Below are 17,839 nucleotides of genomic sequence, written 5' to 3'. Positions count from 1 at the left end.
TGGTAATGTTAACTCATGGATACTCATGTATGCACATGCACTGTTGACACAATTTAACCTGTTCCCCAGATAGTCCTTTCAGCCGAAGGGTTTTTTGTTTAAAACTGGGTCCTTCCTCAATTCATTTTCACTAATGGCAGCCAGCAGCAATAGTCTCAATCATCAAACCTTTTTCTAAAGGGCTATCTATCCATCACGCTTAACTTTTATTGAATGGATAAGACGACTTTATTCAAAATATCTTGCCTCTTAAGAGTCATACTGCTTTTTAGCACATTTCTTAACATGGGTAGACATTTGTATTAAAATTATAAAGTAACGTAAACTGAACAAATTTCACAAACATTTCAAATTAAGTTGAATTCAAAATTGAAAGTATGTTGACCATGGTAACTGAGCATTGACTCACAGGCCTTGACATAATGGTATATGAAATTCATACTCCACCAGAGGGCGCTTGTTAATCATATGACACAAGACCACCATCAAGTTATCTTAAACAGAGAAAACTTTTTTTGCTGTCTTAAATACTTTGGGTCGGACAAAAAGCAAGTCTTAGTAGTACACAAAAACATTCCTTTTATTTCAATCACTCATGCCAGCAGACATCGGCTGTGCTAGCAATGGCTAATGGTGATTACACACCACAAGTTTCAGGCAACCTTGGCCTGACCTGCTAAATTCTAAAAGTGACGAATAATCCCACAAAACCCAATTATAATAGAAAATCCATACAGAGCGGCAAACAACTTAAAGCAGCACAAAAATATTCTGTGCACACAAAAGGTTTTCTCACAAGGCTTGACTATTAAGGAATCGATGATCATTTAGTGATAAATGTCTCAGAGCCCAGAATTAAATGAGCTGTGATTAATTAAATACTGAAATCCTTAGAAGTAAAACAACACAAAGTAATGTTGCATGAAACACCTTTGTTTATCAAAATGTTTGATGAATATATTTTACAGTGGAGACACCTTTCTGGAACGTAGAGAGGCTATTAAATGTTAATTCCATTGCTCCATTAAGCTGCTTGTCCAGAACACAGCATTAACCCACAAAATAGGCATGCTGGGCAGTTCATGAGATCATTTCCTCTAGAATGGCTTTGACTTGGACCGGATCAGTTCTGCCTTTAGTTTCTCTCTGAACTTCACCCATTAATTTGTTCAGTACTTTCTTATTACCCCCTCTGATAATCTGAACCTGCAACAAAATTCATTTGCAAAAATTAGTGTGCAAGATATTAGGTTTTGGCAAATAGTTTATCTTTAAATAAACAAATTGTTTTATGTTTCACAATAACATCACATGTTTGTGCAAAATAAAGTTTTCTGATAATCTGAAGCTGCAAAAAACTAAATTCATTTGTAGAGATTATCGTTGGCTAGCAGTTAATCTTATAAACAAACAAACAAATAAATAAATAAATAGTTTTATATGTTTTTATTTTATTTCTACAAGCTGAAAACTAGGTTTTTAAGGTAGGTTAATGTCTGGATTTACCTCCTCAGTGTAACGGTCCACAATCCTCTGACAGATCTTTCGTAGCTCCTCTTTGTCATTTATCATCCACAAATCCTGCTCCTTCACTATCTGGCCCACTGTCTTCTCTGGAGCCTTCCACATCTCCTGGAAAACCTGCGCTCACCACATACAAACACAAAACAGGCCTGTGGTTTAAGGAGAACCTCACATAATATGGCTTGTACGTCTGTCAATTAGCCAAGTTAAGGATTGTTTTTCTCTCTTACTTGTTTGGCAGTCGAGGATGAGATGTGACCAGATTCCACAAGATTGATCAGCTCAGCAAGAGCACATGGAGAGATGGGACTAAAAAAGAAACGGAGAGATTTCACACTCACAATACATCATTCGGTGAGCAAGACTTAGAAACATTATGACCAAGGAGAACTCATTACTGGATGGGTTAAACATGGCTTCTTTCTTACAATTTGGCCCCACTCACATATTAGTGAACTCAAGAAAACAAGAGATGATCATTGAGGCAGTTTCTGATCACTGAGCTGGAGGAGTCCCAGAAAAAACACTCCCGTATATATATATCCCTAGGCATGGAGTGAACACAACCGCCATTATTTACTGACAGGAAACAATATTGGAGAGAAGGAATAACAAACAGACTGGAAAAAAGCCTACGGCGCACACACGCACACTTCCTCTCTCCCTATTTCTTGGAATTATTTATTCTAATTTATTTTCCAATGTTTTGGATGTATTGGAGCTGTTGAATGATTGTTTTCAGTGCTGGCTCACCTCTGAGAGACTTTCAGACTCTGAAGATTCAGATTTCCCATCAGCTCATTCATCACCCAGCCAATCACCTTCCTCGGTTCTACCTTGGTCATCTGAACAACGCTCTCAAAGAAGTCCATAAGCCCGTCCTCATTCTGAAACAGAATAGTTATCATATCAATACAAAGCTTAATGCTAATCGGTAAAGTATCCCTTTAATACTAAATATCTGTGATGAAAAAAAGTCAAATGAAAAATAAAATAAAAAGTATAACAAATGGACAAGATTAACCCAAAACTATGGAAGCCTGTTTCCAACTCGGAGTAAAAAAATAAGACTGTGAGATAAGGCAAGTATGCAATTGTGGGATAAATTTTAAGAAATTAAGTAACATTATGAGACATGAAGTGACAATTATGAAATAAAGTTGCAATTATGAGAAATATAGTCACTATTGTGAGAAATAAAGACAAATTAGAAGTCACAATTGTGAGATAGTCGCAGTTACAAGAAATACACAATTACGAGGAATAGTCACAATTGTTAGGAATTAAGACAATTATGAGAAGTTGTGATTAAAAATACCTGAAGTTAAAACAAATAAATATGCAATTACGAGGAATAAAGTTGCTATTCCAAGAAATAGTTGCAATTGTAAGCTGAAGTCGGAATTACAATAAATATTTGCCATTGTGAGATAAACTGACAATTATGAGAAGCTGCAACTGTGAGTCACAGTTACAAGAAATGGTTGCAATTACAAGGAATAAAGTCACAATTATGAGAAATAGTCACTATTGTAAGATATAAACACAATGAGTTGCAATTGTAAGATAGTCACAGTTAAAATAAAGTTGCAATTACTAAGAAAAAATGTGCAATTACAAGAAATAGTTGCCATTGTGAGATATGAATTCTCAATTAAAAGAAATAATGACGCAATTGCGAGAATTAAAGTCACAATTGTGGGATATGATGATATGATTCACAATTTTAAGAAATAATATTGCAACTGTTTTTTATTCATTTTTTCAGTTTTCTTCACCACAGACATGACCATATGAATGTAAAATCATAGTGTTTACTACTTGACAAAGTAAAAAATGCAACTGCAATTAATTATCCTAAAAGAATCAGAGTGCCTGATGGGAAATGTGTGCCATAAAACAAGCACGCACAGCTTGAATGTGAACTTTCTCACCACCAGCGTCAAGCTGTGCTCTCGCAGAATGCCGTACGTCTCCACAAGCCTCGTTCTCCTCACAGACGGCAGCTCTGGCAACTGGGCACTCAGCCTGTCAATCACCACAACCTGGGCGGAGTCAACACCAGCAGGCACTGAAGCTTCACTCTCATAAACAAACAGTGGCGGCAAGTTGGGCTCTGGCATGAACCTGGGAGATAATGAGAGAATGTATGTACATACAACAGAACAGAAGGCGTGATTCAAGCAGGTCATGTGGGGGAACACAAGAGCGTGTTCTTATCAGGTGCAAAGATAAGCCAGCGTTTGTAGTGTTCAGACAGCGTGTGTCATCTCAAGGCCTAATCTCCAGCCCTCTCTGTCTCTCTGTCACACCCTCCTCATATCTCTTTGACCTGAACCAGCCACACATGTCCAGCCTTCAGTGTGTCTGAGAGCGTCCTCTCCAGTGGCAGACCATCTGAGCGTACTGTAGCTGAGTTCTGATCGTTGCATGAATGTCAGAGAACACATCTCAGATGAATAAAATGACCAATCAGAATGGATATTCACATTTACATTTGTTTCTCTCAAAGAATGCAGCTGAAAAGGCAAAACTGAGAAATGACTTCCTTCTGCATAGTTAACCAATCATAAATACCGTACGAGTCTGAGATTTTTTTAAATGTTTTTGAAAGACTGCATTTATTTGATTGAAAATACAGTAAAATAGTCATATTGTGTAAAATAGTCATAACTGTTTTCAATTTTAACATATTTCAAAGTTTTATTTATTCAACAGAATTTTCAGTAGCCATTACTTCAGTCTTCAGAGTCACATGATCCTTAATCATGATCCTTAAGAAATCATTCTAATATGGTGATTTGCTGCTCAAAAGAAACTTTTTTTGTTGTTGTTATTATCAGTGTTAAAACCGTGTTAAAACAGTGTTGTGCTGCTTAGTATTTTTTGTGGAAACCGTGCTAAAAAAAATTCAGGACTCTTTGATGAATAGAAAGTTCAAATGAACAGCATTTATTTCAAACTGAATTTTGTGTGCAATGTGTTTACCGTCACTTTTGATCAATTTAATGCATCCTTGCTGAATTAAAAATGTACTGACCCCAAAATTGTGTGTGTGTGTGTGTGTGTGTGTGTGTGTGTGTGTGTGTGTGTGTGTGTGTGTGTGTGTGTGTGTGTGTGTGTGTGTGTGTGTGTGTGTATATATATATATATATATATATATATATATATATATATATATATATACATACATATATAGTTAAAATATGTGTGTAGATGGAAAGTGGCTTTCAATGATTTATAAATGTTTATTTTAGTCTCAGTCTGTAGATGGCACTGCATGATTTGCTCCATTTCTTTAGTACATCCACCCACTCTTCCCTCTCTCCTCCTTTATGTGGATCTACAGCCGCATTATCACATCACAGCTGATGCATATTCAGTCCTTCATATCACCACTTGTCTAGTCTTCCTGTCCTCTTCCTCCTCTTTTTTGTCCGCCCAATCACTCTCTTTCCTCTACAGCACCATATTACTTTTCATCCATCTCCATGCTACTCCCTTGTTGTCTATAGAAACACAGTATTTTCTGCTGTTTTCCTTTTATCCTGCACTGTCCAGCTTCCCTTTACTCCATCACTCTTTCCAATGTCCTCTCCTGTTTTTCTTTATCTTTACTCCCTGTAGTGCTCCACAGGAAGGAGCAGATTTTATTTACCTGTAGGGTTCAGTGGAGCATTACACTCACCTGTAGTCCTGTAGGCCTTCCTTATCCCTCATCGGAATTGTGTTACTGGCGAGAGAGAAAGAGAGATGGTAATAAATAAGTTATAGCTTAAAATAAAATGAAAAGTTACAAGCAAAGTGTGTTCTGATAGAAGGTTCTTACAGAGAATTTAGAGTTTACATGTTCAGTCAGCTGGTCATTATTACCATGCAGGAGTTGTGATGCGCTCAGCGTGTCATAATTAGAGTAATTACTAGATGACAACCAGGACTTAATGGCAACACTGTTAATGCCAAAATGAATATGTAATTTCAGTAATCAACAGACAAAAGCTCAATAACAAGTAACAGTCATTATGCCAATGCCTTTTTGATAAACTTTTAAAGTTTATTTAGCTTATTAAGCAGGACATTAGTTATCCAACTGTGCAAGCTACGTTAAACTGTATTGTCTTTCATTTATTTTCAGATTAATCTTGCATTAAGACATTAACAATAGTCAATTATAGGAATTATTATTAAATAACTGCTAACTACTGTAACTACATTTTAATTCTGAAACTGCTGCCATTTTGAGTGATTATGAATGACGTTGCAGTGGTCAGGTGGTACAAGTTGAGGCTCTTTATACAATAATTATCCTGTATCATGTAAATTGAATGACTACAAACCAAATAAAACATAAATGGATTCAAAATTTTGTTGAAATTGAGTGAGAAGAGACCCAAAGTAGATTATAGTTTTGCGGCCATTTTAGAAAGATATTTGACGACAGACTTCCACGACTGACCAATTAAAATAAAGTATGCCAAGACAGAAGGTTGTGTACTAAGCTCTTATATATTGGTGGTTTGTGCTAGCAGATCATATCCAAGAGCAGGAGGACACAGCTGTGAGATGAGGCTTTTATTTCATGGGCAGATGCTCACAATAATACTGCTCTGTCATCTGTAGAGAGCATGAGTTAGTGTGTGTGTGTCTGGTGCTGCCACGTGTACAAGTCAACACATGACAGAACTACTGAGGTCAAATGACCACATTCATCTTTGGTCACAGATGGACAGGAAAAAGACCAAGGGAAAAATATGCTGCCCATGACTAAACACAATATTTCCAGATTCACTATTTGCCAGCGCTGCAGAATCTACAGCGCCACAATTTGAATTGAAAATGAGATAAAAGACAGTGTATCACAAAAAAATGACAAGACAACATTGTGCTGTCTTCTTCACTGGCTGCACAAAAAAAACAGCATGACAAGTGTAGCCAGATTCACGAACAAATGAACGTTATTGGTTTGAATAAGTATGACGGATCCTTTAAGGTTCCTGACTTGCACAATTGTTCAAAAGTGCTGATTTAGTGCTCAGGAAATATTTCTAGTTTTAACCACAGTTGTGCTGCTTAATATTTTTATGAAAACTTGATTTTCTTTCTTTTCCAACATTTATTCAGGATTAATAGAATGTTCAGAAGAACAGCATTTATTTGAAATAGCATTTTTCATTTTTACCATTAAATATAATATACATTTACCATTCATTTTGATCAAAAAAATCTTACAGACCCCAAACTTTTAAACGGTAGTGTACTTACTGAAGCACAAGTCTTGACTTTAAGTGATGTCCAGCTCGAATCAAAGCAATAACTTTTGAAACTTTAATTAGCAGCATTTTGACTGGTTGTTCATGACAATGTGTTGATTTTTAATACGTTTTCGGTTGTTTTTTGGCATTGTATTACAATATGTTCTTATATGGTTGGTTTGCAAAAACAGAATTCTGTCAGAAACACTGACTAAACCTGAAGCAGAAGCTCAATGTGTACAACGTAAAGCTCAATGTGTGTGATAAGCCATGAGACGCTAAACATTTAATCTGACATGAATAATTTAAAGTGGCAGTGGATTTAAAATTCAAAAAGAAACCAATATAGAATCTGAGACTCAAACCATGTAAAACTCAGATCGTCTAATTGCATTGCTCTGTTCCAGTTGATATCACAGGAGAATGCAGCTCTTGTAGAAATCTGCCTGTTCTGGGCCCCCTTACCCAGATTTGCTGTCAAATGCTCGGGTCTCATTAAGAACCGTCCCACCGCTCTGCAGAACCTCCATCTGTCTCTGGATCTCGTAGTCTATGGAACATGTATCAAGAGAGGACCAATCAAACTCTAACCACAACCTTCTGCCAAAAAAAGACCCTAAAGTACTTGGCTGCACATCAGCATTTTTCCTCATCACTGCTTAAATGTGCTTTTGGGGGAAATTGTACTAGTATAGAAAACTACTGGTAGTCCTTTAGTTTTAAGACAATGTGCAGTATTAAACAAGTATAATAACTGACTTTTCAAAACAAAATACATTTTAAATATTAATTAAATTGCACAACTTTCTCTCAGGGGGAACAGTGTAAAACATCATGTCACATTCAGCGATTAAATATTTTCATGTTTTCAATGTTTATTCTTGCTTTCATTGACAGCACTATTTAATCTTCTCGTCCTTGACAGGCATGTTTATGTGGGTCTTCAACACTTATTATTTTCTTGGATCAAATCAGTCAGATTTCCTTTTGAGTGAAACTCCTCGTTTCAAAAACACAACTTTGTGATTGTGTGTGTGTGTGTGTGTGTTAATGCAGTAGAGATGATTGCTTCTGCAGCCTTTATTCAACAGTGCACATCTTGACAGAGCATTTAACACGAGACAGAGATGGAGTGAGGTGAAAATGCTTATTGTTCGTGTTTCTTATCTGGAGTTTGCAGTCTGACTTTCAGCGCTGGCATAATTACACACAGACACTCATTCCCTCCAACTGATGCTGGGCTAAATGTGACAACCACACAAGAAAAGTGACTTCCAGCTATTACTAAAGTGCGTGTGTGTGTGAATATGAATGCAGCATGATTAAAAGATTTCTGAAACCCACTGGCTGAAAGTCTATTTCATTCCCTCGACACGTCTTGCTGTACTGAGGAGCGGCAAAGAGATTTTACTGTATGCTTGTGCTTAAACCAGAAAAACCTTCTCCAAACCAACAGGCAGATCTTGATATCCATAAAATTCTTTCTCAGAATCAGTTAGACATATCCTCACCTATGGCTTTGGCCATGTGCCTGACACTGTTGATGTTTTTGACCTCTGTCCTCACTCCCATAGGCTCTCCAGGTCGATGCACGGACACATTGGCATCAACCCTAAGTTGTCCCTCTGTGAGAGGAGAGAAAGAGGGATCAAATGAGAATCACTCTGAACAGTCATTACAATTCAACCATCCACAGCTCTCAAAACCCCTGCTTAACAAACAGTGCATACATTTGAATTTGAATGATTTATTTGCATGAAATACTGTATTCTGGAGAGCACCGTTGAATAGTCTGCAACAGATAAACAATTTGCTGTATTTTGCTTCAAGGGGTTTTGATTAAACAAGAGCTATTGAATTTTTCATTACAGGAAGACAACAGGTTTATTTATCAGTGACACATTAAAAACGGTTGAGGAACAGGTCAGTTATTTTCTTATTTGAATTTGTGTATCTTACACAAACACTACATTTCCTTAATGTTCTTACTTAAAGTGTGTAACTGAAACTATGATTTACTCATATTAAGATACAAGAACATCTCGTCGGAAAGGGGGAAAGGTGTTTACAAATTGGTTGGGAAAAGAGGGTCATTGATCCGGGGGGCCACCTATAATCCTTTTAGGCTATATAGGCTATTCATTTAGCCCTGAAAAAATGCGTTACAATGCCAAGACATTCTATTTATGTGTGCCTTTTTCAGTTTAAAGGTGATTTTTAGATTTGTAAAACACGTCATTTTGTGAACATTTTCTCATCAACAATACATCTTAAGATGTCAGAATGGCATTCAGCAGACATTTCTGCAATATTCATGATTCAAGACGTACGCAAGTCCACATGTGTTTATCGGATGTTTGAACACAAAAATTAGCGTTAGTGGCTTTCCACCTAATGCGCTCATTAATAGACATCTTGGTGACATATGGCACACTATGTACTGGGCTGGTCGGTATATTGAATATCTGCAATGATTTTGCTGCCGATGTAAAATTCAGTAGCATTATGATTATTGTGATCATTTTAACATTCTTTTTGAGCCATTATGTTTTATAAACACTGTGTCATTGGACTACTTTTGCCATCTTTACCGGTCTTATTAAAAGCAAATCTTTAATTTAAAGTTCAGGGACCAAATCAAGTCGGTAGGTTCAATTAATCTCTGTGAATTAGTTCAAATTGTCCCTTTCAGTGAATTAGTTGTTGATTCAACAACTCGTTTGCCTACTCACAAATGTTTGCATGGCAAATTAATGTATTAAAAGGATAGGTCACCGAAAAATGAAACCCTCAAGTTGTTCCAAACCTGTATGAATTTCTCTCTTCTGCTGAACACAAAAGAAGATATTTTGAAGAATATGGGTAACCAAACAGTTGATGTACCCCATTGACATCCATAGTATGAATACTATGGAAGTCAATGGGTCCCATCAACTGTTTGGTTACCCATACTATCCCTTTAAATTGTTAAAATATTAATTTAATATTAGCACGATTTAGTTTTATTTAGTTTTCCTGTATTTCACATCTTGCATTAAATATTTTCTACAACAAAAGTCTCTCTAGCGACAGGGGCTGTTTGGTCAAAATTATGGTTCTTCTGATGTAAGAGTATGACATCGATTTTTAGCCATATGGACTATCCTTATGGGTACTGGGTGGATTACTAACTCAGATAACATTGGTGCAAGCAATGCGATTTGTGCCTGAGACCAATTCATGGGAATAAATGTGTGTAGACATTAAAGGTTGTGATCAATGTTAGCTGTAGGGGGTGTATTAAATCACCAGCCATGTTGCCCTGGCAGGTGCCCAGAGCCTGCAGGATGAGTTGAAGCTCTCTGACGGCAGCTGCTGCCTCCTCTCCACAACACATCTCAGGCTCCATCACCAGCTCCATCAGACCTACACCTACAGACAGAGAGACACAGCCTTCATATCAGACACTGTCCACAAAGATACAGTCATTATGTTTCTGTATAAGAGTAAAAGAAGCAGCACCTGCTCTGTTGAGATCTATTAGAGTCTGGCTCTGTTCATTATCATGGAGACTCTTTCCACTGTCTTGCTCAAGCTGGATCTGTTTGATTTTCACACTCTTGGTTACCACTTGATTCCTTTTGCGACCTTCAAAAAGACTATAGACCAGTGTTCCATCCACTGCTATGGGAAGCCTCTGCTGAGTGATCTGGTAGCCTGCCTGAAAACACACATAAAAAAAAAAACTGTTACAAAACTAAGCAACGGTATGTGTCGAGACCATTCGAATTGCTACACAGAAGTTTATCTAGACCTAAATAGATATGTTACAGTAATGTACTTCTGTTTCTGACAGGGGTTTCCAAACAGCAAGAGAGTGCTAGAAGAGCCATGTATAAAAACAAATACAATATAATAAAACAATGATAGATTTTGTCATTGTTACAATTTCATTCTGCATTTTAAATACTGGTCAGAAATTAAATTAAATCACAATTATTTAATAGAACTTAATAGAAACTAATAAATATTTTCTAGACAATATTTTACACATAAACTACTGTTAAAAAATTTGGGGTCGTTTACTTTTTTTTTTTTTAAAGGGGTGCTATCATGCTTTTCCACTTTTTCAACTTTAATTAGTGTGTAATGTTGCTGTTTGAGCATAAAAAGATCTGCAAGGTTACAAAGCTCAAAGTCCACTCCAAAGGGAGATATTTTATATAACAGAATCCACTTTCCAAGAACTACAACAAACAGCTCGTTTGAACTACAATGCGATTTTACAGATCTTATGAAATCACAATGGTACTCATTTAAATAATCCGCGCCCACGGAAAATGCAAAAAAGTGGACGAGGCCTGGTTGAGCTACATTAGAAAAGTTGCTATGTCAAAGAGAGACTGTTTTTTCCACAACATTTCCAAAACTCATTTGTTTAACCTTCCTAAGGCTGATGAACTTAGAGTGGTAAAAATGTATCCTTTTCCTGAACATTATAACCCCAACGTTTATCTGTGCGCTGCACATTTTATGGAGGACAGCTTGTTTTCCGTTGCTTTTGTAAGCAACATCCTGTGAAATCGGTGCTTGCAAAGTCTGTGCATGAAATCAGTTCTGGACAATCCTCTTGTTTGTTAACATTGTCAGGGTCTGAATCGGGCTCAAATAGGTTTGAAATAACCTTAATATTTACGCTAGAGAAGAACACACAGTTATGGAGGGACGGGACATTTCTCGAACACATGCAAAGCGGTGCCAATCACAACACACTGGGCCAGCTAACCAATCACAGCACATTTCGTGTTTCGGATGGAGGGGCTTTGTCGAAATTGCAGTATTTGAGCCAGACTGGGGAGAGAGGAGCTGTATAATGCAAAATATGTGAAAAATAATGAGTTTTTTGAACAATCAAGCATGAAAACATATTCTAGTACACCCCAAAAACAAAATTAAGACTTCGTAAAAGGTAATAATAGGACACCTTTAATAAGTTAATACTTTTATTTAGCATGGATGAATTAAATGGATCAAAAGTGACAGTAAAGACTTTTACATTGTTACCAAATAAATGCTGTTCTTTTTAAGTTTCTATAATTCTATTCATCACGAGAAAAAAAAAATGTATCACGGTTTCCACAAAAATATTAAGCAGCACAACTGTTTTCAACATTGATAATGAAAAGAAATCCTTTTTGAGCAGCAAATCAGCATATTGGAATGATTTCTGAAGGACCATGTGACACTGAAGACTGGAGTAATGATGCTGAAAAATAAGCTTTACCATCACAGATTAAATAAAAGCATAAGAGACTTCTTTCAAAAATCAGATCAACCCCAAACTTTTGAAGGGTAGAGTATTTATAATATTTTTTTACACAGTATAAATTAGGTCTTTCTTTAAACATTAAAATATAATTGCCTTTTGTATTTTAGGGGACTGTCATATTTTGGTGACTGTAGCATCAAAGCCACTACTGTGCTTTGGGTCAGACCTCTTTCAGACTTGACTTGAAATCTAATTGAATGACCTTAAAATATCAATATTGTATAATCACAGTAGTCTTTTGTGAAGAACCATCATCAGGATCAAATATGGGGTTGGATAGGGTTAAAAGGCCAGGATTAGGGTTATGACTAAATGAAACCACATCCAGATATTTGTGATCTGGCTACATTTTCAACCTCCTTCAGTTTAACTGTGAAGCAAAACAGAGCACTTGTAACTGTTGCTATGGCAACACCATGACCAAAAAGCCACTAGAAATTTATCATAGTTATTGGCATGCAAAAGAGTAAAGGAAAGGGGAAAAAGCAATTATCCATTACCATCTGTGTGTTGTACCTGATCAACTACTTCATCACTAGCACAAAAACAAACAAATGTAAGCACTTAAGAAATTATATTAGCACTATTATGAAGAGTGACAGATTCCTCAGAAGTCAAAGATTCCCTCCTCATGGCTCACAAATCACTCGTATAACTGTTCAAATATATGTATGAAATATGAATTCAAAACAGAATTCAATATTTTGTCTTGCGGTTGTTTTGTGTCGGAACTAAAATGACATTTGCACTTAGTCTAATAATGCTATTTAATTACAAGTTAATTTCAAACACTGTGTCTTTACACAAGATATATCGGTGTATCTGGTCTTCAATTATGATGCGCTGATACAACAAAAATCAATCTGTAAAGGGACTTTAGCCAAAGGATTGATGAAAAGACTTGAGAGCACAACAGTCGTGTTCCGGGGGGGGGGGGGGGGGGACACAAATTAAATCCAATTTATTATTAGGTTTTTAATGATGATAAAATATATAACCTTTCAAGACAGAGTATCTTAAGCTCCAGGGTTGTTCAGAGATAGCTTCAAAACGAGCTACACAATTTCATTTTAAGAACATCATATTCAGTTACAGAGTTCCCAATGGAGAACTACATTACCCACACTGCTCAAAAGAGATCTACCAATAAGAGAAGGCGTTGTTACCATGGAAGCAAGAAATGCAGCAATCTCACTCTACAGTAATCCACCACTTCCACCACTTGAAAATCTCTCTACATTTAAAATCAACTAATTTATTTGTATATACTGCATATTGTACTGTAGGTTTGTAGGTTTTATTTTTTGTAGGCCAAAACATGAAAACAAGTAAGCATTTCCACTTCCATCGTCTTGAAATCAATGTTTGTTTGTTTTTAATGCTTTTAGGTTAAATGCCTGAAATAAGGTCTGTGGTTTACACAAGCTAAAAAATTTGCATGTTTTATTCTACAGCATAAAATAAATCAGTAATACCCCCTCATGATTTTTTATAGCTTTTGCTTGTCTTGAAAAAAAAAAAGTGCCTAAATGGGACTACAGATGATGTCAGGGACATTAAATTTCATCACCCCGAACAGGAAAATCTCATCTACTCACTAGTTTGCTTTCACAGCCTCACTGTTTATAATTGTGCTCCTGCAAACTATTCTAACCCAAATTTGAAGGGAAAACGTTTTTCAAATAAAGCACTCGATAATACTTACAAGAGGTTGGTTTGTAGTGCTTGTTTGGTGGTGATGACAGTATTAAGAACATATTTATGTTCCTAAATGTATACAAAAACTGAACCCACCCCACTCGTACAACTATATGGCCTCACAAGTCTGAATACCAGAGCTGAAACATTGCTCAAACCAGAGCTTGAATGTTTTAAGCTTTTAAGAGCTGACACTTGTTATTCATCTACATTAATGGCAGCTGTTCTGTTTCCTGCCTGTTCAGCATGGACAGCCATCACTTCTTCATTAAAGCTCAGGAAAAGAGATGTACTGGATATATGTGCACGTCTCTTTGACAAACGATGAATCTATAAAGCAGCTAATCAAAAATAACAACCACATACAGTTGGAAGCATAAGAAAGATGTTCTTGTTTATTGCATTTGTATCATCAGCACTTCTATGCTTTGGAATACGAAGATAAAACTACAGACAAATTGATTAAGCACCCAGATGTGTGTGCAGCTAAGGGAACTCACAGGCATGTCTGCATAAAAGTAGTGCTTCCTGTCGAACAGTGACTTCCTGTTGATGGTACAGTTTAAAGCAAGGCCTGTCAATACAGCAGCCTCCACACATCTTCTGTTCAACACCTTAGGAAATGAAACAGCAAGACATTCAATAGCATTTATAAATGCAATGAAACGACATATATAGTGTAGATTTATATTAATATATAATTGAGAATCATTTTTTTTAAAAATTTTTTTATGTTAATTCAATTGATTTACTTACTGGCAGTGTTCCTGGTAACGAAGCATCAAAATATGAGACAAGCGAGTTCGGTGGAGCCAAGAATCTAACATGAGATCCGGAAAAGAGCTTTGATGTGGACTGAATCTGAGCGTGGATTTCCAGACCCACAACACCAACCATTTGAGGAAGACTAGAAAACATAGCACAAGGGATGAAGAGTTGGTGAGAACTGGTGACTCTATACATTTACTTTAAGGATATTAAAAGACAATTATATAATGCTTTAAAAATCAGCAGCTCAATTCCATTAAATTATGAGTTTATATGAAGACGATATAAATCAAAATTTAAATAAAAGGTAGACTGATCTAATTTAAATAAAAAAAATAAGACTTATTATCATAAGTCTTATGATTATTATCCCTTGGCTAAGTGCTAGTTGGTCAAACTAGTTAACTAGAGAGTTATGTGTTTTTTTTTAATGCAATTAAAAATATGTAATTATAAAAAAGAAAAAGGACTAGTAAAAATGTGCATCTCAGTTACTATAATGCTTCGAGTCAGAAGTCCAATAACAGTGGATTTGTATGTTGGTATCAAATACTTACATTACCGTTCAAAAAGTTGGTGTCAGTACTCAGTAAGACATTTTTTTATAACGAAATTAATATTTTTACTCAGCAACAACACATTCAATTGATCAAAAGTGACAGTAAAGACATTTAATATTACAAAAGATTTATATTTCAAATAAATGCTGTTCTTTTGAACTTTCTATACATCAGAGAATCTTGAAAAAAATCTATCATGTTCTCATAAAAATAATAAACAGCACAAATGTTTTCAACATTGATAATAAAAAGAAATGTTACTTAAAGGGACACTTCACCCATGGGAACATTGATCTTTATTGAAAGTGGGTCATATATGTAGTCGAAATGTAAAATAAATTTTGAATTTGGTGCCTTCTTGACCGAGGAAAGAAAGAAAGAAACTTCAGGACGCATTTGTATGAAAGACAACAACTCCCACAATGCACCACATTGCACAGCTGCGCAAGCCACTCCCACTAATCCAGAACAGCATGAATCACTCTTCCGTCTATAAGGCTAGCTACCACCGGACCGGAGCTTGAAATTCATTTCACACAAAATATCTAACGTTAGTTAGTTGGCGAACTCAATAGTGAATTACTCCTCATTTGTATTTCTTTCGAAGTGGTGAATTATTGCATGCATGGTAACGTTACCTGGATGTTCAGTCAGATGCGGTGCGAAACTAGGATGGTTCACAACACAAACACCCGTGTCCTCGTCTGATTCACAACACAAACGCCCGTGTCCTCGTCTGATTCACAACACAAACGCCCGTGTCCTCGTCTGATTCACAACACAAACGCCCGTGTCCTCGTCTGATTCACAACACACACGTCCGTGTCCTCGTCTGATTCACAACACAAACGTCCGTGTGCTCGTCTGATTCACAACACAAACGCCCGTGTGCTCGTCTGATTCACAACACAAACGCCCGTGTGCTCGTCTGATTCAGAGATTTCGTGCATGAGAAATTGTCATTGTTGAAATTCTTTGCCGCAGACGGACTCTATCTCTGTGTTCATAGCGGTTCGTAGTGAGATCACCGGCGCCACCAGTCCGCCCTAACTCGAGCCGGTCCGGGCTCCTCGTCCGCGGCAGGCAGGTCTTCTGCCTCGGCTGCTCTTCGCTATAATGCGGCTTGATAGCCACAAACACCTGATTCGAGCATCAGACTTCCGAAATCCTCTTCTTCTACATCATAACGTTACCCTCCGCTATTGTCATAACTTTACATCTGTCTCCACAGCGCCTGTTAGCTTAGCTTCAAACAAGATGGAGGATATTGCTTTCAGTTTCAGAGAGTAAAGTCCCACCCACTGATCTGTGATAGGCCTGTAGCGTGAGCATGAGCGCCCCCTGGAATAATGAGGAGCTAGTGTTTGTAGTCTCTACACTTTTCAATGAAATGTGACTTCCCGCTTATTATGACGCAAAATGACGATTTTTACGTCAGAATAAGCAGGAAGTAAAACACTTAAATCCTTATTTCTCCCATCTCAGGGAAAAATAAAGGAAAAATCCACGATCATTATAATATATGACTGGGTTTCTAACAATACAAAGCTTAATGCAAATGGGTGAAGTGTCCCTTTAAGAACCAAATCAGCCTATTAGAATGATTTTTGAAGGATCATGTAACACTGTCATCTCAAGAATAAATTACATTTTCAAATATTTTAAAATAGAAAACAGGTATTTTAAATTAATAATATTTCACAATATTGCTGTTATTAATATTTTGTATCAAATAAATGCACCTTAGATGAGCATAAGGGACTTCTAAACTATATATAAACTAATATAAGCTATGGTAGTGTAGTTTAAAGTGTTAGTAAATTCTGTCACCCAAACTAAAATTCCATTATTGTTATATTTTTGCTTACACAATAAACTGTTGAACTGTGTTCTCAGGACAATGCTGTTTTTCCATAAATGTCAGGATGAGGCTATAATTATAACTGACTTGCTGGTTTTACTGATTAAATTTGATCAATACCAATTTTTTGCATTGAAGATTTTATGTGGCTATTGAGAAAAATACACCTACCCTAAGAATTATTAATTGGAGTAAAAAATGTGAGAACTAGCCAGGATGGACTCACCTGTAATAATTTCTAAGTACAGTACTTTAATTCATTTTAATTACTATTATCCGTTTGTTTTTTTGTTTTTTTAATAAACACACTATTATCAAACACCATCTGTTCTTCTTTGTAGTATCTGTTAATGGGATTTATATTTTGTACATTTTTCAGAGCACACATGTAAAGTCAAGGTCAGCAATCAAGTGTGGACTTGCAGTCTGTCAGCACACCTATACTCCATTCATTAATTCGATTAAACCAGAGAACGACTACTATTCAAATTCAGTGTGTCATGTTGATGACAAATGTCAGAATGCCTGTATCTCCGTCTCCAAACATATGAACCTCCTATTTACAGTAGACAGCATTTTTGGGGGGTATTTGATGCCTACCTTTTTGTCTGTACTTTGGGCTTAAGTTGTTTTTTTGATCCGGATGTCCATATTGTCCTTATCACGAAATTAGTATCAATATGATACAAACTTTGTGATTTATTAGTATATTTTCTCAGGCTAAAGAGCATTCTGCTGTATCCTGAAGAGGAGGCTGCCATGCTTGTGTTTGTGTAGCTGGTGCATGTAGTTTTACAGAGCCACCAGGAACCCGCTGGTGTACCGTAGGATAACGAAGAAAAAACTTCAACTCCCACAATGCCAGTGG

The 17,839-nt window shown here is 36.5% G+C and overlaps 1 protein-coding gene across 1 annotated transcript; it reads right to left on the bottom strand.

Annotated features, from left to right (window-relative positions):
* Positions 1 to 211: 211 nt before the first annotated feature.
* On the bottom strand, positions 212 to 17,822 carry gatb (glutamyl-tRNA(Gln) amidotransferase, subunit B). The gene is made up of 13 exons (XM_079849593.1): positions 17,572 to 17,822; positions 14,539 to 14,689; positions 14,283 to 14,396; positions 10,278 to 10,476; positions 10,065 to 10,187; positions 8,288 to 8,401; positions 7,242 to 7,326; positions 5,213 to 5,257; positions 3,459 to 3,651; positions 2,278 to 2,411; positions 1,755 to 1,833; positions 1,507 to 1,641; positions 212 to 1,206 (listed from the first exon to the last, which is right to left on the bottom strand). The coding sequence occupies exons 1-13, from the start codon at positions 17,730 to 17,732 to the stop codon at positions 1,081 to 1,083; spliced, it is 1,659 nt and encodes a 552-aa protein (XP_079705719.1). The 5' UTR covers positions 17,733 to 17,822; the 3' UTR covers positions 212 to 1,080.
* Positions 17,823 to 17,839: the final 17 nt, after the last annotated feature.

This window comes from Squalius cephalus (assembly GCF_949319135.1).
Source record: "Squalius cephalus genome assembly, chromosome: 2".
Taxonomy (NCBI): domain Eukaryota; kingdom Metazoa; phylum Chordata; class Actinopteri; order Cypriniformes; family Leuciscidae; genus Squalius; species Squalius cephalus.
The sequence above is the reverse complement of the archived record's forward strand: the minus strand, read 5'-3'. Positions and strand labels throughout refer to the sequence as shown.

Coding starts and splice junctions, on each gene's coding strand:
- gatb (XM_079849593.1), bottom strand. CDS start 17,732: ATGGCAGCCTCCTCTTCAGGATACAGCAGAATGCTCTTTAGCCTGAGA. Junction 14,690..17,571: donor CCCAAAGTACAGACAAAAAG/GTAGGCATCAAA, acceptor TATGTTTTCTAG/TCTTCCTCAAATGGTTGGTG. Junction 10,477..14,282: donor ACTTTTATGCAGACATGCCT/GTGAGTTCCCTT, acceptor GTGTGTTTTCAG/GCAGGCTACCAGATCACTCA.